Raw genomic sequence first — 26,163 nt, 5'->3', positions numbered from 1 at the left:
CTAGGGCATCAGGACCCACATATCCGGGATAGCCAGCAGAGGAATCCTACTCCGTTGGGCTCCTGAGCAAGACCCTTAACCCAAGCTGCTCCAGGGGCACCGTACAAATGGCTGACCCTGCGCTCTGACCCCAACCTTCTCTCCCTGTCTGTGTGTCTCATGTAGAGCAAGTTGGGTATGCGAAAAGATAAATTCCTAATGCAAGAAATTGTATATGGCCAATAAAGTGACCTTATAGACCACAGGGTGAGCGCCCCCTACTGCCCCCCCTAACACCTCTTTCAGGAACAACCTTAGCTTTCCCAGGAGTCTGCCATCCGGGTGCTGACCAGGCTCACACCTGCTGAGTTTCAGTGGGTTGCAGGGTGATATGGCTGCTGGCGAGTTGAAACAGGAATGTATCGGGCCTTTGGGATTTTGTGTTATGGAGTCCCAGATTCAGGATCCAGTATCTGTCCTAAATCTCTGGTCTGTGGGAAGGTAGCCTCTGGCCTGTTCCTGGATAAAAACAATCATGAGTGAAACGTGACTGGAATTATCTCTTTGACTTCCAGGGTCGATGTTACCTATGGTAAGCCTCCATAGGAGTACAGACAGTATTTATACATGGCCATCAGGCTTTCTTACCTGTTGCTCCGCGTCTACGCCAACGCTTCCTGCAAATTTATGTATCTTACTAAAAACGGCTGGTTTTAAAAAGAGTCGCCTGCAATTCTAGCGTCTACTTGTAGAAAAAAGGATGCCCACAAGGCGTCACTAGTGCGCCATGTGTTTCCGTTTATGAAATGTCTACAAATGTTTTTTTTTTTAATTTGCAAGAACCGTTCAATCGTTTTGAGTTTAATGACACGATCTACAATTCACAATCACAAAGACCGCTTCCTATGACAGGCTGACCTGTTATAGAGTGATTTTTCCAGCTTGTCCTCAAGAAATGTCATTTGCCGTGTTTTGCGTAGGGTAAGAGGGTGGCGGGGTGGTGCAGAGGTTAGCACTGCTGCCTCCCGGCACTACAGCCCTGGGGTCTTGGGTTCAATTCTGGACCTGGGGTGCTGTCTGTGTGGAATTTGAATGTTCTCCCCCATTCACGTGGGTGTCCTGAAGGCGCTCCAGTAGGTTAATTGGCTTCAGGGAAGATTGGTCCTGGTGTGAGTGTGTGTCTGTGTCTGTGTGTGCCCTGCGATGGACTGCTGTCCCAGTCTGGGGTGTATCCCGCCTTGTGCCTCTTGCTTCCCAGGACAGGCGCTGGGCCACCTTAACCCTGAGTTGGATGAAATGGTTAGAAAATGGGTGGGTGAATGGGGAAAGAACATGGACAACTGGAGATTTTGAAAGCGGCCTGGAAGTCTGGGGTTGCGATAGGAGGGGCCAACAGTTGTGATATTTGAGGTTTGTTTTAAAGTCATGTGTTGCCCATTTGTGTAATGAGTCGTCTTTGCTACACCTCCCTCTCCTGCTGCCCATTCTGAGGGCCCACCATAACTTAGTTCGTGGGTTTGGTCTTGGACTACCTAGGCTTGATTTATCCAGGTGAATCCCTTATACATCTGGCAATTTGTAAACAGAACCTGGACCCAGAGAGCTATATAGCTCAGGTGAACTGTGCGATTAAAATCTCGAGCTTCAGGAGCGGAGCCTTTCACGTCTGCGTCTTTGCTGTGTAATCAAGCAATATGCTGGTGATGGAAGAGTTGACATTTAGGCTGTATTTGAATGGCTGCCCTGATCTGCCTCGGGCCATTTCATGCCTAGGTAATGGGCATGCCCAGTTAAAACTCTTCTCATTTCACTCCAGCAACAAGGCAACGGCCTGTCCTTGCTTTGCATAACCCACATTAAGGCTTGTGAGGTTTGCACATCCACCTCTTGTCTTGGCAGTGCGAAAACATGCCCTGCAGTTCAGCTGTCTTTTTGTTTTCTCAAAGATTCATCAAAGCTGCTCCGCGTAGACTTTTTGGAACATAATTATACAACTAATAAATCGGATTGAAGACTCAGTAGGGTATTGAGCCACTACCGGTAATGCGTATTAATCTAATTCTTTGCATGTTGCAGAAAATCAAAGGGTTCTTGGACACACCCTTACTTCAATCGCTTTGTCTTTTGCAATACAATGTGCATGGTGTCCCTGTTCTTGTTAATTCATGCAGAAGAATTGTTTTTTCATCCATGCATGGGCACCCACACTGGACAGTTCTTATCTGATCTACCTCATACCACCGACAAGCCAGTAGCTTCTTGTTCACTTCCCTTTGTTTCGCCTAGTTCTATATTTTGCTTAGATTGGTTCCCTTTCATGAATGGCGCAGTGGTTAGCTTTGCTGCCTCGCAATGCCGGGGCTCTGGGTTCAAATACAGATCTGCTGTACTATCTGTGTGGAGTGTGTACGTTCTCCTTATGTTAGCTGCGGTTTCTTCCCATAGTCTAAAAATATTCTGATGGGTAAATTGGTCCTGGGGTGGGTGTGTCTGTTTGTGTCCTGGTGTCCAGTCCAGGGTGTATCCTGCCAATGTCTGTTGCTTGCTGGGATGGGCTACTGCTCCTCCACAACCTGAATTGTCAGAAGTGGTTAGAAAATGGATGGTTCCCTTTTGGCAGTAATCACATGCAATTCAAAGGGTGCCAGGTGGTTCGCTTGTCCACATCTTGCATCTTTGGGGTCCTTTTATGTTGGGACCCTTTTTCATGCAAAAATCCCAATTGCTGAGGGCAGCATGTGTAAAACGTCTCTCTGTCTAGTGAGAGTATGGGCTGTGACAGCAATAAAGCTGCCTTAAAGGGCTTGTCAGCAGAATAAAACATTTTAACGTTTGGGAATTTGATTCCAAAGAGCTTGGATTTCAGGTGTGCGAACTTGTCTTGTTCCTAGGTTTCGGAGGATCTTTCCTGGCTCCGACGGGATGGACAGAGAGGTGCCGTGGAGTTGACGAACAAAGGAAAGATTCTTCTGCAGCCGAATGGCTGAGGGAGAGGAGACGCGCCAGTCAGGTCTGTCCTGGGGTTTTTTTTTTAACGCATGCTTTCCTGTCGCTGGAGATGGGGATGTTAGCGTCCATGTGACCAAACAGAATGCGCGTTTGGTGAGAATAGGCTCTGCTCGGTTGTGCCACAGGTGCCAGACAAGCAGCTTTGCACAGCTGTCACTTGGCACACCCAAGACACGCTCAGACCTGTGCCACAGAATCGCGGTCATGCGCTCAACTTTTCTGTTCCCATTACACAACACCAGCTTCTGTCTGATGTGACTTTGCCCCCAGGGCCCAAGGTGAGAAAGCTCTGGTGATTCATTATGTCTTTTAAGAGCAGGCATGTCTTCTCACAATGACTAATGTGGGTGAGAGTAAAAGTGTTGCTTCTGCAGAAAGGAAAGGCCACTGTTCTGCCACTGTTACCCATCCAAGCAGTTCCCACAAAGACATTTTCAATATCGGTGTGACCTGAAATGACTCATTGTCTTAGTGCTGTCATAAGCAGGTTTTCAAAAGGCTCAGATTTCATCCCCATGCACTCAATGTCGTAGTATATGAACCTGTCTGTCTGCAAGTTTTTGGCATTTGAAATGTTTGTGATCTATACGCATTCAGGTTCCTATTTCAGGTTCAATATTTTAAGGTGTTTGAAGTTGGGTGGAATCCTGGAGAAATACTAACTCGCCTGTCCCCTAAAACTATCTCCCTCCCAGTTCACTCAAGGTAAGCCAAGCATGAGTTGCCAATCAACAGAAAAGAAAGATCTCCTACGATTTACAATTTTCAGTGCCTGAAATTAAGAAGTGTAACTCATCCCCCTGTCCTTTTCTGCCTTGCAACCTTCAGCGCTTTCATAGAGGCCCGACGTTGTCCTACATTAAAAAGAAAATGGTTTACCTGTGTTTTCAAATGTAATATTAATTCTCCTGCATTTCAGCCTCTCACTTTCCTGGCTCATCAAAAAGATAAGGAGCCCATTTTGATTAATTATAGGATTTCTACTGCATGATTAAATAATGACAGCTATTATAATAAAAATTTTCAGTATTGTCTAGACCTGTTGTGCCCCAATTACACTAAATGGCCCTAGTAACATTTTGTACTACTTTATATTCTTATGACATCAGGGCAGCTTGTTGCTGTTGATGGATTTTCTTTATTCAGTTTCATGTTTTTTGTTTGTGTTTTTTCTTTAGTATGTATTTCCACTTCAGGTTACACAGCTTAGCTCCATGTAAAGAACAAAAACAAATTCCAGAGTGGTTCAGAAGAACTATGCAGTACCTTTTGAAACCTTTTTTTTTTTCAGGCAAAAACAAATTCAGGTTGCCCTAACAAAAGATATGCAATATTGCAGAAATGCAGTGAATGGTGGAGGTCACATCCTGTGGGTCACAGCCCATAGGGCAAAAAAATAAACCGTTTAACCATTCACGTGTAAGGACCCATTTACGAAAATGAGTAACTTTTCTGTAGTATGTGTTTTTTTTGCTTGGGTTTGTGGCAAAGAGTGGGCAAAACAAACGTGGGCGATCTCTCCTTTGGCAGCACTTAACGGTGTGTGGTCTTTTTCGTGCGAGCAGGGGGCTGTTTGCCTTTTACCTTTTACAGTAAAACACGTCTGACCCACGTCCTGAGAGGAGGTGCGGGGCTCGTGTTTTTTTGCAGCCCTCCCCAGCGACTCGGTTCTTCTGAAGCCGTGGGGCTGTGGTTTGCTGAGGCGGGCGGTCTGAAAGCCCGGAGTTGTGTCTCGGAGCAGAGCTGGTAGGCTGGTGTGGTGAAGGCGACGCGCGGCAGGGGTGCTGAGGTCTGGCACGAGCCAGAAATGGGCGCCTGTTTCCTGTTGCACATGCTGCCACCCGTAGCCAATGGCCAAGACGAACGGTGGGGGTATGTGTGAAACAGGGATGTGTTGAAGGCCATGTGGGCAGTGATTCTCATTACCCTACGTGATTTGACATCAGAGGGTAATGTTAGATTTTCACTGTAACAGGGGAAGTGGGAAGCCTTTTGTCAGCCCTGGTTTTCCTGAGACCTGGGCCGTCACCTGGTATGAGGCCTGGTATCGCCAGCTGATGCAGTGCCCAGGGTTGCCAGGCAGAGATTGTCTGAGCTGGCCTCCATCCAACTGGCTACTAGGGCCAACAGTGTTTGACATTAACAGCTTGTACCAGTCTTGATTAATGCTAGGGAGTAATGAGAGACATAAGAGGTTACAGTAACCAGAGGCCATTTTTTCAGTAGTAGTAAAACTTTTATGTTAAAACGGTGCCTTTCTTGGCAGATCTTCTGAAATCATCTATTATTTTACAATTAAAAAAATAAAATAATGCTAGAGGCAGGTGTCCAGGATGCGACAAGGTTCACTGACCTGTAAGATACCTGCTGGGAGAGCAAGAGTCCAGAGCTTCGTTTTGGGTGCTGAAAGAGGGCCAGAGTCCAAAGGGTGCAAAGGACATTTAGTTTCACAGGTAGTTTAAGAGTTTAGTGGGGCCATCAGGAGCCAGACTGCTCAAGCCCCCAAGGTGGGCTGTGGTATTTTTTAAGTTTTCATTTTCAGGAGCTTTGGGTAGTGAGCGAAAGTAGGAGATGGCAGGGACAAGCAGAGGAAACCAGGCTTCTCTGCTGGGATGCTGGGGGATTATATCTCTCAGCTGGCCTTGGTGCACCTGGGAATGCAGGAGTAAGCAGTTAGAAGAAGGATGAACTTTGCGAGATCCACGGACTGCTTGTAGCTGAACAGGAGCCGCCCACACCAGAACCTTTGCGGAAAATGTTAAACTGGATGTCAGCAGGTCACTTCTGACTAGATTGGAGTCTAAATACTGCATTTTTAACAGTCGGGGTCACAGCTGCACATTTAAGGGCATTTGAGGTAACAATTCCAGCACATAATGTTTCCTTGAAAATTATGACACAACAGGACACGGAATTGTGAAACGTCAAAGGATGCATGACAGTGGGAACAAAATGCAAGGAGTGTGTGGAAGGTTTCACTGTGGTGATAGTTTTGGAGAGCCACTGAGGAGGGGCTGCAGTAAGCCTACAAGGCAAGATGCACTAAGCTTCAAAGTGCAGAAGCTGTTCTAAGAAGCTGCGACCTAAATTCTGATGTTTGCGATACGTTTTGATGAAAACGAAAAAGCACTGAAGATCTACCGCTTTGGTCTGCGGGCTCTTCAAGAGTGGTGTTCCGAACTGGAGCTAGGGAAATGATGCACTGTGGGGGAAAAAAATGTTCCTTTTGTTCCCTTCTCCGATAAGCCTTCCCGGTAATACTGATCTTCCACTGTCCTTGTGAGAGTCTGTGGCTCACTATAAGATTGCCGATGTTGAGTGAAGGCAAGTGAACAGACAGAGAGGCCAGTGAATCTCCATCTCCATTCAGGCTGAGGATTTCATGGAGAGAAGCTGGGTCTTGTCCTAAGGGGAGTGGCATGTAATTAGACTTCTGGAGCTAAACAATCTTCAATGCCACCCAGGGGAATTGTAAAGCCTAATGGAGTCCTCAAGACTATTTGGCTGGGGGCCACTGGCAGAAGAACATAAAATGGATTGAGAAAACAGATCTGAATTAATGCACCTGATGTTGCGAAAATGCTGCTAAGGCTTGTTAGTGGATACTGGAACCTCCAGATCAAAACAAATTGCTAAATGATTTGAAATGCCCAGTTCGTGCCCAAACGTGCCGGGCACTAACAGACTCTAGCGTTAGTCTTTTGTCATGAGTTGGCAAGCTTACATGCTGAGTGAAGCAAAAACACATGACTAAGGCAGTTTTTTCCCCTCCCAAACTTGTAATTAAACAATTCCTATAGTTACTTTGTTCATGGTTTTCATCGGCAGTAAATGTGAATCTGATTGTAGCTGTGAAACCAGGCAAAAGACGTGTGTCGCGTATCGCAGGATGAGCGCGTGTACAGTCCCTTGTGGCACCACCTTGCAGCAGTGTGCCACAGAGGTGCAGTTTCTGGACTGGAAAATAAATCACGGGTTCAGATCCCCAGCGGGGTTAGTGCTGTTGTTGCACCTTGGTGCTCCAACTAAATGCTCATCTGTTTGAGAAGTGGCATACATTTAAGTCATTCTGGACAAAAGGGCCACCCAAATAAATTCATGAGGCCTATGTTTTTTTTGTTTTATGAATTTTATGCCTTTAATAACTAAAATGTTAAAAGCTTTAGAAAGCACTTTATTTGCAACTGACCTTCTTTTTTGGGAAGCTACTGTACCTTTCCAAGTCATCACTGCGTTGAGAGGCAAGTAGATTATAACAGAGATTCCCAATGATGCTCAGTTACACAATTGAACCCTTAATTAATGTAATGATAGGATTAATGTGAACTGCCTGACTGTTTTCAGCTCTTAAACATTAGATGTTGCCTTTTAACTACTGCATTAAATAATTATCATAAAATTCCTAAGTTATTCCTCTCTCCAAACTTACAAATGTTCTACTCTAGCAAATGTTTAACTCAATTAAGGCATCAGTTAAGTAATTAAGTTCAGCATGATGAACACCACCAGGTGTGTGGGCCTCCTAGACCAGGATGGGGGATCCATAGTTTATCACTCCCCCAGATTCTGATATTAAAAAGTTTGATCTTCACTAAAGGACCATCATTGTAAAAGGAGCCATTTTGTACTTTTACCATTTTGAACTTTGCCCTTTTAAAAGAGCATATGTTTATCTGGGTCAGACACGTGTAAACATGTCTGTAAGAGGGGTGCACTTCCTGCATGTGACAGCGCCCTATCACCTTTCAAAGGGAATGGGCAGAAGGTAGGGTTCTAAATGGTATGATATCCCAGATCCATCGAGCTCCAGGTCTGCAGTGGTTAAGATCACAGCCTTTGGTTAAGACGTCAGGAAAATGAAAGTGATTTTTTTTAGGAAATTGGAGCTCAGCAAAGGGGTGACATTTTAAAGTGCTCCAGTGATTACACGAATTGTGTTTTCAGCTGTGCAGACCACAAACACTTAGTAAGTAGGCATCGAAGTATGTCGTTGCATAAGCAAACAAAGTCAAGAAGTTTAACTAAGAATGGAAAAACTCAGTACAAAGGTAAAATCCCCCACTTTAGTCTCTTTTGTTCCTAGAAACAAAAGTCCAAAGATACAAACAATGAGTTTCGTACACTTTATTTAGTCTTACACTTGCCATTTTAATAAACATTTTTAAAAAAAAATTACTTAAATTAAGTTGACAGTTGAAAATACAAAAGGCTGAAAATACAAAAAACTAATCAGAAGTGGAAGCACTTGTGTGACAAACAGGTTGATGCTTCAGTTTTACAAAATAGATCAATAAAAAACCTAAAAATAGAATGCTTTTTGTGTCAAATCTACAACATATTTACAACAAAGCCGTAAATAACAGCCAAGGCACAGACTGTTTGGGTTTTGAAACATTACAGACTCTTGGAAATGCCTTCCTTAGTTCAAAGACTCCATGCAAAAGAAGCCAGCATTGCCTACCCAAAACCTGGAGCCCTTACTGCTAGCTTATTAAGTTCATTTATGTTTAGTTCCTTTTTCCATTTTAAAGGACTTCTTCTAAAGTGAGTTGCTCCTGGGGGGGTGGTCATTTAAGGTAACTGCAGTATTTCTCAAAGTTAGGTCCAAACACTAGGACTTTTTCTTGCTGTAATATGACTGCTAAATTCTTTATATCTTTATATTTATATGCCAAGTGCCATCATTATTCACTTTAACTGCTAACATTAAGAGAGATGTGGTTCACTGCATTGATACAAGTGATGTTGGTTACTGTGTAAAGTATCATTAACTCTTAAAAATTTCCCCAACTTGTTTTTTTCATACAAAAAAAAACAAGCATATATGTAGGTACCTTCACATATATAATAATAACAGATTGCTTTTTAAATGTCTTTTTCACAACTCAGACATACAGTATTAATTTATCATGATTAAGATCTGGAAAATATTTTTATAAACAGCATATTTTAACTGAGAAATTACTTTGGTACACTAGCAACCGAGAAGGAACTGACATTTAAAAACCTACACACAAGTAAGCTGAAAATACAGTTTTTAATTCTATTATAAAATTGCATTTGTGCAAGTATGCGATTTTAAGATAAGTTTGAATTTCTGGAAAGGATTTAACTATTGGCAGTTTTCATTGTAATGGTAGTAGCACCACTTTATTTTTTTAGAAATGTACTTTTTATTGCAATGAAAAAGGCATAATGGTCATGTATCCGGAATTAACAAAGTTAGTGTGCTGGCCTGGGCGTGGCCGTGGGTAGCAGAAATATAAGCTTCGCTGTCTCACTGTCTGGCCAGAGGATGTGTTTTGGGTTTACTGACTGCCCTGGGCCACAGAGACCCCCCTGAAGAAGAAGAGAGACGTCCCAGTGTGCATTCCCCTCTGAATAGCTTGGCAGTGCCTGTTGGTTTATTTTTCGGTCACAGGAAGGATGTGGTTTCAGTGATCGAAGCGCATTTATCTTCTCTTCTATCCTATGGGGCTAGAACTCTTCAGCAGAAGCTAGGTTTAAAAAAAACCAGAAGGTTTGATCTTGAATTCGTGAACAATGCATTTTCACGGATGGCATTTCATCTTGCCAGCAAACGGCTATGCTCTCAACAAGGTTGAGCAAAGGCCATCAGTATATTCCTGGTGGGATGAGAGATGCTCCAACCTGTCTGATCTTGGAACCCTGAAAAAACACTTTCCATCCCAGAGCAATTTAGTCTTAAAAGTGCTTTAAAAGAAATTCAGACTGAATTTGTCCTTGCTTATAAGTGCTTCTGTGTGAAATGTGTAAGATAGTATACTGGGGATCAGTCACCCTCCTTAACACCCTTCAAATTTATCTCTACTCGTGACTTAAGAGAAGCTATTTCTTAACTTAATACATTTTATAAGAAAGAGGCCAAATTGTTACCAGGAATTTCCTTATTTAAAAAAAACCAAGGTACAGTGCTGAATAATTTCTCTCATTTTGTTTCTTCTTGTCCTTGTAAAATCTCGGTCAACTTCTAAAGGGCACAGTCACAAACCTGAATTCGTTCGATGAAGCAGTTTAGTGCCAGGTTGGAAGGAAAGTTCGATCAGCCCTTCAGGACCAGAGCTGGCTACTGCTGAAGTCGCGCAGCTCACTCCCTGCTGAGATTGATCCGGCACTTCCATTTCGTCCAAGTTATTAAAAAGTGTTAATGATCAGTCCCTAAGAAAAATACCTGCGAGACTGCAGCTCCCTGTACACAAGGCAGGCCACTCCTGCTGGGCTGTCAGACTGGTGGTACTCGCATATTACAGCTGGAGTTCCCCCACAGACCCCAGACACTCCACCCTCGGGCCTCTGTAAAGCTGACACTAGTGATGCCAAGCAATCCCTTACTCTGGAAGGACAGCTGAAGTCCTGTCGTTTTGTAACTGCCAGGACCAGAGTTACTGTGAGACTTTCCCCCACGGCGATTATCAGTGCAAGTTATTATACGTTCGTTTTTCAGACATTAATCATTGTGCGATCTGAGTGCACGTGGGACTATGCAAGCCTGGTGAGACTCGTTTTCACAGTTAGAGAAAGAAGGAGTTTCTGTTCTCTTGATACAGTTGCATCCACTTATCTGTGGGGCCCAAGAAGTTCCTTAGTCACACAGTAATGCGACTGGAGATTTTTTGGGTTTCATGCTGACATTACAATAAATGCTACCTCCGAGATCAAGTGCTGTCGTGCAAACACCTGTCCTCAAGCAATGTTTCTGCTTTCTGCTGGATCTGCACTGTATCACAAAACAGTGCTGCTACTGTGTCAGCTATTAAGTCTAAAACTGACAGCCCGCAACAGCCTGAGCGTTGATGGGTCAATCGATATCGGATTCAGGACTTTAAAATCCTGGGGTACAAGGCTTTGATTGTAGAAGGGGTGACATTCCCAGAAGACAGGGTGGTCTCCAGGCCTTCCAGCCGATGGGAGACCACCTCCGACTTGCTGGTGCTGCACTCCAAGAAGGGTATCCCGAACTTCTTCACCTGCCCGTCCTTGGTTATGAGGCAGTGCCGGCACAGGAGCTTAAGGATGGCCTTGCGCATGTCCTTGCTGGTGAGCGTGTAGATGATGGGGTTGAACAGGGAGTTCACCATGGCGATGCCCAGGAAGTAGTCGGCCTTGAAGAGGACGGCACACTTCCGGACCTCACAGCAGAAGTCCAGGAGCAGGAGGACGAAGAGGGGCAGCCAGCAGGCGATGAAGACGCCCAGCACGATGGTGACCGTCCTGAGCAGGGCCATGTACTTCTGGGACTTCCGGGCCAGGCCCTTGCGCAGGCTGCCCAGCCGCTGCGTGTTGGACTTGACGATGCGGAAGATGCGGGCGTACAGGACCACGATGCTGAGCAGCACGGCCGTGAAGATGGTGATGCAGAAGAGGATGTAGCTCTTGGAGTAGAGGGGCAGGACGGTGGAGCACTCCTCCAGGCTGCTGATGCAGTTCCACCCCATGATGGGCAGCACGCCCAGGAAGACGGACAGCACCCAGCTGGCGCCGATCAAGGCGAACATGCGGCCCTTCTTGGCGCCGTGGTAGGGCTTCATCTTGACCATGGTGACGTGCCGCTCAATGGCGATGGCCAGCAGGCTGATGATGGAGGCCGCCAGGGTGATGAAGACTCCCCCTTCCCTGATGAACCACAGGACGGGCGTCAGCTTGAGCGTGTTGGGCCCGGACAGCACGATGTTGACCATGTAGGTGAAGCCAGCCAGGAAGTCCGAGAACGTGAGGTTGCCCAGCAGGTAGTACATGGGCATGTGGAACTTCTTGTTCTTCCAGATGGCGATCAGCACCACTATGTTCTCCAGCGCGATGAAGAGGCAGATGACCAGGAACACGATGGCTTCAGGCTTCAGTCCATCCTTGTACCGGTCACCTTCCAGCTTCCCGGTGTAGTTGTAGTGTTGGGTGATGATGTGGTTGTTCTGGTACTCCCGGAAGATGCGGAACAGCTGACGGGGGGGCGCCTTGGTGATCTCCATCGCTGTGGGATGGTGTTTTATTGGGAACGTGCTCCTGAACTGTTTTTTATTATTTGATTTGTTATTTTTAGATCCCACTCATGATGGAACCAAGAACGTGGGTTCCAGGGTGGGTAGGTGGGTAGAGGAAATCAAAAAATCCACCCTGCACTTGAGAGAAAGCACACAAGTGTAAGGTGTCCTTACGTCATGTGACCACAAGAGAGCGCATGGATTCTAGTGCTTCATCATCGAAAAAGCCTGAAATCATAAAAAAGAAAAAAACATAGTAAAGACCACAACGAGGACGAGGGGAAGTAATAAACTGTCTGCGTAGATCTCTGTGCATTGCAGTGATATTAGAACATTTGTGTTCTGAAGAGAATCATGAAAAACTTGTCAATCTTACCACTTTACTGCACCTTAAATTGGTGCCAGAATTGGATCACCCTGAATTAATTAACCCTGAACATTGCATTGATTAACTGGGCCTCTTTGCTCGAAACCTTCGGCGCTGATCAGCTGTTCGGACCCTGCCCTCGGCGGAAGCTTTGGTGTCAACAAAAATGCATTTTCTGCGCGTTTCGATAACCCATAATCCGTCTGGGCTCAGAAAAGGTGCCGGGTTGATTTGGGCCAAAGCTGGCAATCCGGAACCAGGCTGAAAGGAAACAGCAGAATTAGGGGGGGGGGGGGTTGGGCTATTTACGGACAAGCCAAGTAAGGGGCCGTGGCTGTTTCTCGCACCCAGCAGGAGGCGAGCGAGTGGGCTTCGCTGTGAGCGCTGCTGACGACTCACGCTGGCTTCTCTTCTGGGGCGCTGCGGTGTGTCTGCCGTGAGGACTGAAATAAATCGCCCCATGAGCGGGCCAGCTCACCTCCAGAGGACCCACCCCAGCCTGATGTGCGCTCCTTGTTGTTTTTACAGTGGCCTCTTCAGCCACCATCATGATTTAATGTTTCTTTTTCTCTACGGGATCTTATTATATGTCTTTTCTTTCGACTGTGTTGCCTGATGTGTATAGTCTATTTTACTTTCAAAAACTTCAATAGGTACTGGGAAAAGCTCATTTTCATTGCATTGCTTAACGTATTGCACTTTTCAAGTCGTTTACAGTAAACGCCAACAGTGATAGCTGAGTGAGTGTTGTAATTCTTTCAGGTGGGTTGAGTCAGAAGGTGCTTGTGTCCAGCCCTGGTCCTGCAGAGCCCCCGGCCTAGTGAGTCATGAAGGTCAGTCTAAATCACCTGTTACTGAATGAAGATGAATCTCTGCAAATGTATTGATCAGTTAAGCAAGTGATTTGTTCGACTGAGGAAACCGTCTTCGGGGTATACTGATTTGTGTTCAGATTGGTCTCTAAATGACGTATTTGGACAGATTAGCTGTGTGGTCGATTTTGGTTAAAGACTGTGCTCCTCAGACGTAGATCTTAAACAGACGGTTGAATCAAGGGAACCGGTAGGTAGGAGTGTTGTACAGTAGTTAACACAAGGCCACAGGATAAGGATGGGGTTTTAGTTTCGACTCTACCCCAGTAAGACGATATTCCTGCTTGACCTCTGGGCAGAGTCGCCATCCGCAAGGTGTTTTGGAAAGTTCAGATCCATGGCCAAACATGTTTTAAAATGCAGGCCTACAATTTTCTTCCTCTAAATAAATATCTGGTTGATATGTGCTGAATAAAAAAAGCATTCAAGTAGACATCACAGCTGCTATATTAACTTCGGTGAGGAGATAGAAAAACGTAATTTTGCTTCCTTGAACCTTTACTGTGTTTTTTACAGCTGACTTCATCCTAAAAAAACGTTTTATTCATAAACAAAAAACTGTTCATTAGGCCATTAGGTTTCAGTGTGGTTTTGTGGTTTTTCTAGCTTAATTTTAAATGTTTGATTTCTGTGAAGTAAAACAATTACTTCCACTTTAGACTAAAACTCAAATACCTGGTCACCATTTTAGGAGGTCCTGACGAGATGATTAATGACGTGTCTGATGTTATTCAACAAGTCCTGATCGTTTTATGGCACAAGGCGTTTGAGCTGTAATGCAGCACTTGCGTCGGCTGTCCGCTTTCATTTTAACCCAGTAATCGCCACACGGAGTGGGAACCCCCACACGCGCACGCGACCTCACAATCTTTCCCCCCTCGGCAGTGTCGGGGGGCGCGTGATTTTTGTTATCCTCCACATATAAAATGATGGATATAGTAACCGCGTGTCCCTTGGTCTTCTATAAAGACAACTTAAGCCTTCATTCAGGGGGAGGCGGTCATTTTTCACATCACTCCAATCCCTAGTAAAACGCGTTAAAGACCTCGAGAAATCAATGTACACGGCTATAAACACCGGATCCAGATCGTAATTAGCGAGGGTACGAACACGCACGCTGCCACTGCCGATATCAGTGGGGCTCCTGGAAAGCCTGCGCATTTTGGAGAAGGATTCAGGACTGGTTTTGACGGTGGTTGGAGAGTGTGTCCGGGACTGATAATCTGCCATGGGGCAGCTGTACTGTCAAATTGCCCCCCTCCCCACACAAAACTGAGAAGTGTCAGGCCGCACGCAGCTGGGTAAATCGGTAACAACAAGAGAGAAGGGGGAAACATTGTCCGGAAAACGTCGAATTGAGTGAGGCGTAATTCTGGCCAATCGATTCCACTTCAGAGGTTAACGATAGAGGCGGCTTTCACCATGCACACGAATTCGTTCCCCCCAGATTCGTCTCTTGTCTCGCTTTGCTACTGTTTTGGTTTTCCTCGGTCGAAACATCTAAATGTAATGTCAAGAAAAGGCGCTCAGGCATTAACACGGCAAAGAACCCTTTGACATGGAGAGCGCAATGTTCCCACGCTCAGCTGAAGGCACTGTAAGCAGTCATTTTGCAACTACAGTCAGTCAATAAACTTTTCATAACTGAGCGCAGCGCGTTTAGTTATTTGTCATTAACTAATTCCCTCTATTTTCTGGTCAGCCCACGACGCGCAGTGGGGAAAAAATAGATTTTTTTTTATACAGTAGAACCCAGCTTCGTTGACTATCGAACAACTCCACGAAGTGTGAAAGTTTTTCTGTGAAAGTTGAATCATACTGTCAAGACTGAGCTGCCAGTAGCCTTGCGAAAAATACAGTACCGTACAAAAAAAGCCATGGCAGTTTTAATTGTCATATTTTGGATAAGTAAGAATATTTTTTCAGAAGCAGAAAGGTAAAGCTCAACTCCTTAACAGTGACATTGCTCCCGGACCTAAAAAATACCGTGATAAAGCACCCAGCCTAACAGTTTAAGAAACGGTGAATATTTGAAAACTCCAGCGGCAGACATACCTTAAAACTCGGCAGATGGCACGGCGGCTCTGCAGCTTCCAGGCAAAGTTAGCGCAGTGCCCGCTGCAGAGAGCACAGATCGAAGTGACACAGGCGAGTTAGTGAGGAGTCAATGGGCAGGACTCGACTTGCTTGCTACCAGCGAGTGAATTTAAAGGGGCAGGTCCCGTATGAGGTCCTGTGTGAGTGAGCTTGCCATCAACATCGCTCAACCCATATCAGCTCAATGCCCTATCCGAGGAATTTCTATTTATGCAGTGCTTTTCACCTAAAAGTGTCTCAAAGTGCCTTGTATATACTGTAGTAAGCCATTGAAATGAAGAGAGAAACAGCCACAACAATAAATTTAAAGAGGGATTTAAGGCCAGATTATATAAACCCACAGTTTAGCTAGGACACGGGATAACAGGCCTACTCTTGCAACCAATTGCAGGGTGTCTTGAATGGCCAAACAGAAAGGATCTTAGTTTAACATCTCATCTGAAAGATGACTCCCCCCTTCAGCACAGTATCTCCATTCTGAGTTGGTTAGGAAATTTTGACCTAGAGGGAAGAGCGCCACCTACTGGTCCACAAGTTGCAATAACAGCAGCAATATTGATTTCCCTGTTGTTTGCCCATCTCAGTACTGACTAGGACCAGCCTCGCTTAGCTTCTGTGATCTGACAAGATCAGGCTTAGTTCAAGAACTGAGTTAGATCAAAACAGAAAAAAACGAAAAAGAAAGGATTAAAGCAGGAGCCATTTCTTCACCTAAAGAGTTTTGAGAGTTTGGAACAAGCCAACCATCCGTGCTGTCAAAGCTGATACCCCGGCTTCTTTTCAGAAACAGCTGGCTGACATCCTTTGGACAGTTTGCTACTAAAAGCCTAACAAGCTAGATGGGTCCTGCCTCTCAGCTTTCTCAGGATTCCAGGACTGTTCTTTTCCGGAGGGGGTGTGACGTCATGTGGTTTAGATAGGAGCAAGTCTAGTGTCTGTTTTTCCAAACCGTGTGGTTCATATCATCTGGGGCTTGAGCTGTAAATCGCTGGTTTCATTCACAATTACAGAACAGTTACCCTCCCCCCCCAACCCCAACACAAAACGCATCAAATTAATTTATCTCCGTTACTCTTTGGCACTTCAGTGTGACTTCAGTTTAGAGTTAGAAAATGCACATAGGAGTGAACATTGGAGTCTAATCTTCATAAAGACAGCATGATTTTGACATTCAAGTTCTGACTTTCAAAACTGGGTAAAAAAAATGATTTTTATTATTTTTGAAGCTTGACTTCAATTAATCAACTTATTTTAATTGGGTCTTTTAAAATGTTATGAAAAAACACTGTGCATTTTATACTGATTGGGACGGGATCGATTCAGTGCCCCGAGGTTTTAGAAATCTCTTTCAGATGTACTGTAGTTTCTCATTTGTCCCTTTGAAAACCAGCCTGAGCATTTCTTGGGCTGCAGTGAACCAAATTCCCAGCTGCTTTGTTGGAGTTGATGCTCTGTGATTGCATGTGACTTTGCACAGAAAGCTCCCAGCCCAAAGAGAATTAAAAGTGTAAAAGTAGAAGGTCCTCCTGCATCCTGTGTATTTATCTGTAAAGCTGTAGTAATAACAATTCTTCCCTGTTAGCATTTAAATGGTGTGACGTGTGAAATATCTGTGATGCGTTCACCACTGGTGTGAGTTTCCAACTCTTCTCCAAGAGTCACTGTCCTGTTGGGGATGGCAGATGGCCACTTTTTGACCAGCCGCAGCTGTTGCTGTTAGAAAGCTGGGTTGAGGGTGAGGAGGAAACGGAATCAAAGTCCAATCTATTTCTGAGTTTTATTTTGGGAGTTTCACTGACATTGTTAAGAGAAGGGAAGTCATCTCTCCTCCGGTTCCCCACCCCCACGACACGAGACTGAAGTACCAGGAACATCTGAAGGGGGATTCTGGGCTTTAATTCTGAAACAGGAAATGCAGAGGCTCGTCTGTGGGGGGGGGATATCCTTGAGTCACGCCCGCCTTGGAGTAAGATCTTGGAGTAGATGAGGATGTGTGTGGGGTGCACTGTGCTCTCATGCAGAAAGTGAAAAGCTTGTTGTCTGTCTTATTGCTCATAGTCCACTGTGACCAGATGGGTGTGTCCTAATGGGCAGATGGGCAGGGGGAGGCGGGCAGAATAGGCAAACAGGTAAGATACCATCTAGTTGCAGAAGGCAGGGCTTAAGTTTATGTGCTATAACAGCAGCAAGAAAAAAAAATGGAGGCCATGCGGCCCATCAGTCTTTGCTTGGTTATTCAGTCTCCAGCTATGGGCTGTTTCCAGCAAAGAAGCTTTCTGCAAACAAGTCTCAGATTCTGATGCAGCTCCTCTGAGTTTCCTGCCTCACTTGCGATCCCCATATATTTGTCTGGTTGGACTGGATTGGAGTGGACCATTGCATTGACCTTATCCAAAACATCTGAAGATTCTTAATGAAATTCCCACCTAATGATCTGCTTTTCATTAGTTCCTTGAATCTCGCTCTGTCTCGTGCTTGTTCGAGACCAGGGATTATTATTATCGCTCTTCTTTGAACATCTCGCGTGGCAAGGAGTCTACATTTTGAAACAGTATAGCAAAAAAAAGGACAGTGTACTGTATTGTTAATGAGACCTTGAAGTTATAGGTATAGTTTTGGTTCAGTGGGATATTACCTGAGTTCAGGAATTCAAGGCTCTGTTTTCCATGAGTTGAATTCCATATCATTTAATTGATAATTTTACTTTTTTCATTTTATGGGTCCATGGTTTAGAATTATTCAGATTTCTACAAGCGAGTTTGTTTAGGTTATTTAGTAGGCAGGTTTATAGCATGAGCAACATCTCTCCTCAACAGCAAGTTGCAGCTAGAAACCAACCAGGAAATTGAGACTTAAGTAAATAAGAATCCATTGTGGGGGGCTGGGGGCAGAGGTTCACGGCCATGAACCCTTTATAGCGCTCAACACTAGGGAGTTCAGGTAGTAAAATAGTCCTGTGTCACGTTAATTGATACAAATCACTCAGTTCCCTCTTGTCTATGAGTTCAGTTAAATCTTAAATTAGGTGTCAGGATTGAGATATTAATAATAATAATTAATAATTGCTTACACTTATATAGCGCTTTTCTGGACACTGGACAGGTAATGGGAACTCCCCTCCACCACCAAAGTGCAGCCCCACCTGAAGATTATTAGGAGGTCATGATTGATAAGGGCCGATGGGAAATTTGGCCAAGACGCTGGGGTTACACCCCTACTCTTTTCGAGAAACGCCCTGGAATTTTTAATGATCACAAAGAGTCAGGACCCCGGTTTTATGTCTCATCCGAAGGACAGCGCCTGTTTACAGTATAGTGTCCCCGTCACTACATTGGGGCATTAGGACCCACATGAGCCGCAGGGTGAGCGCCCCCTGCAGGCCCCACTAACACCTCTTCCAGCAGCAACCTTAGTTTTTCCCAGGAGGTTTCCCATCCAGGTACTGGCCAGGCACACACCTGCTGAGCTTCAGTGGGTTGCCAGTTGTGAGTTGCAGGGTGATATGGCTGCTTGTAACCAATAGAGAGGCTCCAGGGTGGAATGAACTCTACCATGACATGAAAATAAACTGAAAAACTTATCTGAATGCCACAAATTCCAGTGGCATCAAATAAAGCTTTTTTCCCCCTCAAATTGCCAAGTTCCCAGAAATGGCACAAGGCCAAGATAAATAACTTTTTTGTTTTCCATGGCACGGGGCCATGTGGTGATCATTTTTCACCCGTTATTTGTTAAACCTTTTGCCTAATAACTCTAGCTGAGCAGAGATAACAATGGGGCCTGATCCCAGTGTTGTGTCACCTTCTCTTCTGGAGAGAACTGGCCCAGCCTTGTTTTCGTGAGTGGGCGGCTCAAGCCCTGGCATGTCCACACGGTCTCGCCCATCTCCCTGTACTGAGCGCCAGCACCCATGGCCTCCTGATCACCTGTGACCAATGGTCTCTGCGCAGAGGACCATCCCAGCAAGCTCCTGGCCCCTCACTCAGGGGGGATCTGTTCTGGCAGCTCCGAAGGCCGTGAGAATCGAAGGAACCGATCAAGCAGGACCAACAACAGCGCTGTAAATGCCAGCCGGGCTGACGAGTTTATTTAGTCTGTTTAATGGGCTGTTTTTTGATGTTTCATTGTCGCCGAACTCCTCAGTTAATTGATTGGCTACGTTAACAGACTTATTGATTGACTCAATCAGATCTTTTCAAAATGATTTTTTTTCAGCTCCTAAAAGAAGTTGTGGGTTTTGCCTCGCTTTTCTAGAACAGAATAGAACGCCTCCAGCAGTGAGGGTGGGTTCAGCTCCAGTGGCAACAAGCCTGTGTCACTGATTCCACTGACCGCTATAATAGGACTGATCAGTGATGATGACGAGTCCACTTACAGGGTTTAAGTCATACAGCTGCTTAGGTGGTGTCATAGCAATAACCTGGACTTGAACGTAAAGAAAACGAAAGAGCTAATAGTGGACTTTCGGAGACACAGGCCACACACTTACAGCCCACTCAGTATTGATGGAACGGAAGTGGAAACAGTCACCAGCTTTAGGTTTTTGGGAATTCACATCTCTAAAGATCTAACCTGGACTGTGAACACTGACTCTATCATGAAGAAGGCTCAGCAGCGCCTTTATTTCTTGAGGTGCCTCAAGCGATGGGGGATGCCAATACATGTGTTGGTGAACTTCTACCGCTGCACCATCGAGAGCATCCTCACCAACGGGATCACCGTACCGTTTGGTATGGCAACACCTCTTCGCGAGAAAGAAAGGCACTGCAGAGAATGGTCAATATGGCCCAGAAGATCATCGGCTGCATTCTCACCGAGATTAAACAGCTCTATGAGGACCGCTGCCGTGGTAGAATTCTGGCCATCACAGAGGACAGTCACCACCCCGGGCATGAGCTCTTCACCCTACTGCCCTCAGGCAAGAGATATAAGAGCATACCGACACTTACCACTAGATTCTTCAATAGCTTCTATCCACAAGAAGTGAGGTTGGCGAACACATTTCCCCCTCGGGCCACACCTACACCATCACCATCTACCTCTTTATGATTTCTTATCTATTGCACATCTCCAGCCATTGTTTACACGTCTGTATTGTTTACATTCAAACTGTCTACATGTTTACTTGCACATTGTCTACTGTTTGTTTGTATATTGTCTTGATGCACTGTTTGCACTTTGTTTTGTTTTTTACACTTGTTTTACAATCGAGAGACTTTCTGTAAGTAAGAATTCCATTGTACTAGTACCGGTAACATATGGCAATAAAGTTCAAGTTCAAGTTCAGGTGGTCACAGATATCTGTAGAGACATGAGACCTCTTAGTCATTTGCAGGTGGTGAAGCGGCACCTGAAACAGTGTTCCAGAAGATCCCGTATGTGCTCGGTAGTGTTGAAACCCAGAGACATTAAACGATTGAGGCTAGCTGAATTTTTCAAATTAGCCAGGTCTGCTACTGCCTTTTAATGATGCACCAGGTCTCTTATGATGTGACCTGTATCACCCGTCTTTCTCATAGCACAGCACATGGCAGAAGTAAGGAAAATATTTGTTCTGCTAATTCAGGTAGTGCTATATCTCTTCCTACCTATTCAGAATGAATTCACTATAAGATCTTGTAACTGACTTTGAAGGTTTTAAATAATCCCTGCTCACTCTATCCCGGGACTTAATCTCATTTTTTGATTGACCGTGCCTTCCCTGTCACTGCTTCAGTGTTATGGAATGCCCTTCCTCAGACCCTCTTCATTGACTCCCTTTAAATACAAACTCAAAACTACTACTCATAAAAAGTAACTACTCACTGATGTCTGATTGCCCCACATTGTAACTGCATGAACCCGAATGCTATTGTTTATTTGTTCTTTTACTGTTGATTGTACGATTTTCTTTTTCTTTATCACTGTGTGCAGTGTCCTTGGGTTTGGAAATGTGCATAACAACAACAACAATAATAATAATAATTGTTATTAAGGGGGTAGTTCACACCAGCCTCCAGAAGGTCAAGAACTGAATAGGTGAAGGTCTAATGGAGCAAATCAGCCTTGGTTTGATTTAAGGATTCAGTGGAGTAACTTGGCTAGAATGAAGATCATAAGATCTGGAGCTTCCAATTCCCAGACCTGGGCAGGCTCAGTTCAGCAGGAACTCAAAGGTAATTTGTATCCGCCTTGATCTGTAGTTATACCCCCCCAAGGGGGGGGTGAGATGGGGTGTCATGCTGCTAGCTCTCCTATTGGTGATGCTGTCATAAATGTGGAGTATTCTCCCCCTGGGGATGGGGGGATAGGTTGTTGTTGTTTGACGGCTCTTTGAATGGAAAGGGAACTGTTTGTTGACCTGGAGTACAGGCAGTGAAGTTAAAGGAACAATAAAATCAGGCCGGATGCCACCAAAAGCATGACCTGGGATAGAATCGGGGGGAAAAAAAAAAACAAAAAACAACTTGGAAAACATGGACGTTTTTTGTTTTGTGTCACCTTTAAAACTGAGGCATCTGTTTTAGAGATTCTTATCTCCCATGTCCCAGGCTTTGGTTACCATGATGGAGTAGTACATTTCCACTCCAGTTTATCTGAGTTCTGTTAATTATCTCTGGGTTACTTTTTGGATCATGTGCCAGTTTCGTGCTGTGCTTTTAGGTTGCTTTTTCAAGGCTAGAGGCGTGCATGGTTCTGTCTCTTTGCACCCTCCCAGGAGGCTCCGAGATTGCAGGGGTTTTTCATGCATTGAAATGCTCTATTGCAAAGTTATGTGATCACACCTTGTGACTTTATGTTCATCCCCAAGCCCTACTTCAAATCGACAGCAAGTAGCACTTAATGATGCGTGTTTGCAGTCTGAAAATGTTAAACTGCCACATTAAAATGAGCCCTTCCAAACACAGCGCCTTGTGGACATGGGGAGCAATTAGCAAATCTGCACTGAGCAGAATTCAAAGCAGCTTGGATGTATGATGTGCTTGTGGTTGCAATAGCTGTTCTTTATTTCCGGATTTTTTTTAAATTGATCATAAAGTCTTATTACCAGCAGCACCTGAAAAGATGTCTTGAAGCAGTTAGAGATGAAATGAGATGGGGGAAGCATTTAAGTGCAATGCAGTGCTGCGAACCTAGGTTCAATCCTGGACCTGGAGTGCTGTCTGTGTGGAGTCTGCATGTTCTCCCTGGGTTTCTGTGGGTTTCCTCCAGGTGCTATGATTTCCTCCCACAGTTCAAAGACATACTGGTTGGTAAATTGATTTCTGGGAAAACTGGCCCTGATGTGAGTGCCTGTCTGTCAGTGTTTGTGACTGTGTGCCCTGTCATGGACTGGCGTCCCATCCAGGGTGTATCCTACCTTATGCCCATTGCTTGCCAGTTTCCCCCCTAGACCCTGAAGTGGAAGATGCTGTTAGAAAATGGATGGATGGATATTTATCAACACTGCCTTACACTGGATAACCATTTGCTCAGAAGTCAAACCAGCAGCTCACACCGTCATACGTTACAGCCGAGTAAAGTACGACAGGAAAGAAATGAAATTGCGGGGAAATGTCGGCACGAGCATTACCATTCCAGTCCAGACGAGCGATCCCGATTACATGCCCGCAAGCTACTGTCCAAGTGCATTGTCTAATCAGGAGTTCATTAAACAGCTATATCCTCCACATCTTCCTGATTTTGTTCTCGGTTCACAGTGGCTGTAGCATCGTTGGTGTCCCAGGAGGCTGATGATCAAAAGAAGTCGTTGGCTCTCTGGCTTTTCTGTCTGAGCTGTCTGGCCTCTGAGATACATCCTCTCTGGAAGTGTGGGCTTGGTCATGAAAGCTCTGAAAGCATTCAGCTGAACAAACATTTTTGCCAGACATATCTGCTCGATAATGTAATGGCTGTTTTTAGGATAAGTTTGTGCCTGCTATGGCTGTAGACTACTTGGAGTCAGCTGCCAAAATACGTATATTTAGCCCACACAGTTGCTTCGTCTCGTAATTAAACTCAGGCACGGGCGAAGTATGTTGTGCTCCTCTTACCAAACGGGGAAAATCTCAGCAGTTCCAATAAGAATGAAGGTATCTCCTCTTCCAATCGGCACTAAGATCTGAAAGGTGCTTTTCTAAGACAGCTGTGCGTAGCTGACTGTGTCAGATCCTGAAACCCTGTTTGAGATGAGTTAGAAACATGGCAATATGCAGGCGCTTGTGCGAGAGGAATTTCAAGCCAGCCCTCCTCCTTCAGTCAATGGCAGGAATCGGAGAGCTGGCAACTAGAGTTGGGGGGGGGAGAGGAGCAGGTGGAGAGGGAGACATCATGCATGTGTGTACTTTGCCAACAAATACAAATATCAAAATTTGAACTTGATTCAGAGTCACAGGGGAGCTGGAGTCTATCCCAGCAAGCAACGGGCATGAAGCAGGGCACTCCCTAGACGGGACACCAGTCCATCGCAGGGCAGACATGCACACACTTACACCTGGGCCTTATTTCCCAGAAACCATTGAACCTACCAGTATGTCTTTGGACTGTGGGAGGTTACTGGAGTACCAGAGGAAACCCATGCAAATACAGGGAGAACATGCAAACTCCACACAGACAGCACTCCAGGTCCAGAATTGAACCCAGGGCCCCAGCTCTACAAAGGCAGCTAACCACTATGCCACCATGCAGACCTGTATTGTACATATTAATAATTAAAAAAACTGCTTGAATTTGTTTAACACTCCTTAATCCAAGAGATCGATAAGCATATGATGTACAGGGGGCCTCAATTCAATATAAAAAAAAGGTTACGAACCCATATTACTTATTCGGTTGCTAAGACCTAATTCCAGTTACATTATAACGAAATCTCATTCAGCTGTTTTTTGAAGTATTCAAGGAAATCTGTTTCTGCATCCCAACAGGGCAGTTTGTCCCACACCTCCACAACCGCCCTTGTAAAGACACTCCTTCTTGGTTTTTACCTTTGTCCTCATACCCTAGGTTCCTTCAATAGTCCTGACGTAGCCCTCTGGGATATCCATGCTGATTCCAGTTAGGGTTTTAAACACATCTGCTACTGCAAGTGCCACCATAGATATGGTAACTCATTGCATTGAATATTTCTTGGAAACGTGTCTGTAGCTGTTGAGGAAGCACCCATGACTGAAAAGGAAGTTTTATTTGCAATTTCCATTTAGCGGTTCTCTGCTGCGGCTTCAGCGCAGAGGAATGTTTCCCTGTTCCAGATCGTGGGGATCTCTTTAAGAGCCTGCTGTTGTGAGTCAGGCGGGCTCCTCACTACTCACTTCAAACTGCGCTTCAAACTTGCTGAAAAAAAACTCGGCACCTTGTGAAATTACTAATAACTTTCTCTCTGCGCGTTGCCACAGCCTGTTGGTCTTTGCTCTAATTAAAAAGGATATTTAAAATCCAAGAAATCCATTCGTTTTCAATGACCCCCTTATTCTAACACGAGAGTTGTGGTGAACTGGAACCAGACCCAGCAGACTGTGGGCAAAGGGCAGGTTTTTTTTTTAAAGAGAAAAAAAAAACTTCATTTCTACAATGTAAACAGTTCTTACAAAGAGCAGAACTCTAACATAACATCTCTAACAATTTAAAAAGGTCTTAAAAAAGTGACCTTCCATTATCAATCGATCCATCAGGATTAAGGCTGGATTTGCACAACAGTCCCTCCAAGCCTCCCGGGTGGGATCTCTTGCATGGCTTTAAAAGCTGTCCTGGCTCTGAAACTGTACAGAGCTCACTGTCCTTTCCAGTGCTCCTTTGCCGTAGAGAAACCCCATCTGGCTGTGTTGCACTTCATTCTGCCTCTGAGGTTCACCAGGATCCACTCCTCCAGCTCCCTTGCTCCCATTCTGTGTTGTGCTGGATGAGAGTGTTTCTCTTGCTCCACAGTCCTTTAGGGACACCAGCAGGTACTGTGTCCCTCTGTCCAGTCCGGTCAGTGCCAGTCCAGCATACCCTGGGATACCCTGTGGACAGGATACCAGTTCATTGCAGGGCACTCACACACACACACACAGGGTGCAATTTAGAGATGTCAGTTAACATAGTTGTAATGTATGCTGTATGACTTTGGACAATGGGAAGAAACTGAAGCACCCAGGGAGAACATGCAAACACCTCACAGAAGGATCCACAGGCCAAACTCAATCCCATAAACCGACATCTGTGCGGCAGCAGCACTGAACACCACACCATTTTTTCTTTCCTTGACAACTAATTATAATGATGATAATTGAAAATAACAGAAGGAAACAAGTGTACTGTAGCGCCCACCCTGACCGAGCCTTGTGTTTAAGGCTTGCGGGCTCAGGTGTGAAATGTTCGGCATCTTAGAGGTTAACACTGTTGACAGACAAGATTGCTCTAACAAGGAGAATGGGCAGGAGAGGGGGAGGGGGGCAGTTCTCCAGTCTTCTTTTGTTTAAAATCATTTTGCCGTAAAGATTAACTCGTCTCCTCCTTGCCCTCTGGGCCCCAGAGTTGTGAACTTTTCCACTCGAGTGTAAAAGGGCCACTGGGAGTGTACTAAACCTCCAGCCCCCAGAGCAGGATTCGCCTGTCAGGTGTAACACAGCGTAGCATTTTAGCTGATATCCTATTATACTGTTGTGCTTTCCAGTGTAATCTGAAGCCAGGATGTGCCATTTGTACCTAAACTCTTGCGCACCTAAGCTGGTCGCACATCTCAATACAATGCTGCACTATGCTTTTCAATGTCATTTCATTGTGCCAGGAAATTTCCGTGTGCCAAAAGCTTTGTTTTTTTTAAGGTGACAGTTGCACAGCTGTCGTGTAATATGCAAACGGACGTGTGTATGAAAACGGGATGCAAAGCAGGAGGTTTTTTTTT

The 26,163-nt window shown here is 45.0% G+C and overlaps 1 protein-coding gene and 1 long non-coding RNA gene across 4 annotated transcripts in view; one reads left to right on the top strand and one right to left on the bottom strand.

The window, feature by feature from the left end:
- LOC138241854 (uncharacterized) overlaps positions 1 to 26,163 on the top strand; it is a 78,506-nt gene that overhangs the window by 4,780 nt on the left and 47,563 nt on the right. Inside the window, exons 2-3 of one of the 2 annotated variants that reach the window (XR_011191120.1) lie at positions 2,871 to 2,989; positions 13,117 to 13,187. This is a non-coding gene — a long non-coding RNA (uncharacterized lncRNA). The remainder of the gene's footprint in view (positions 1 to 2,870; positions 2,990 to 13,116; positions 13,188 to 26,163) is intronic. The other variant, XR_011191121.1, reaches the window with a different exon arrangement.
- On the bottom strand, positions 8,098 to 15,408 carry LOC102687758 (sphingosine 1-phosphate receptor 1-like). Of its 2 annotated transcripts, none has more exons than XM_015349128.2 (2): positions 15,282 to 15,408; positions 8,098 to 12,215 (listed from the first exon to the last, which is right to left on the bottom strand). In XM_015349128.2, exon 2 carries the CDS (start codon positions 11,973 to 11,975, stop codon positions 10,824 to 10,826), a length of 1,152 nt encoding a protein of 383 aa, XP_015204614.1. In that variant the 5' UTR covers positions 11,976 to 12,215; positions 15,282 to 15,408; the 3' UTR covers positions 8,098 to 10,823. The 2 variants fall into 2 exon arrangements, with proteins under 2 accessions (XP_015204614.1, XP_015204615.1); XM_015349129.2 differs by lacking the exon at positions 15,282 to 15,408 and adding an exon at positions 12,364 to 12,596.

Source organism: Lepisosteus oculatus, chromosome 11 (assembly GCF_040954835.1).
Source record: "Lepisosteus oculatus isolate fLepOcu1 chromosome 11, fLepOcu1.hap2, whole genome shotgun sequence".
Lineage (NCBI taxonomy): Eukaryota > Metazoa > Chordata > Actinopteri > Semionotiformes > Lepisosteidae > Lepisosteus > Lepisosteus oculatus.
This window is presented reverse-complemented; position numbering and strand designations above follow the sequence as displayed.

What these genes read in the sequence shown, in the direction of transcription:
- LOC102687758 (XM_015349128.2), bottom strand. Translation starts at nt 11,975, where the DNA reads ATGGAGATCACCAAGGCGCCCCCCCGTCAGCTGTTCCGCATCTTCCGG.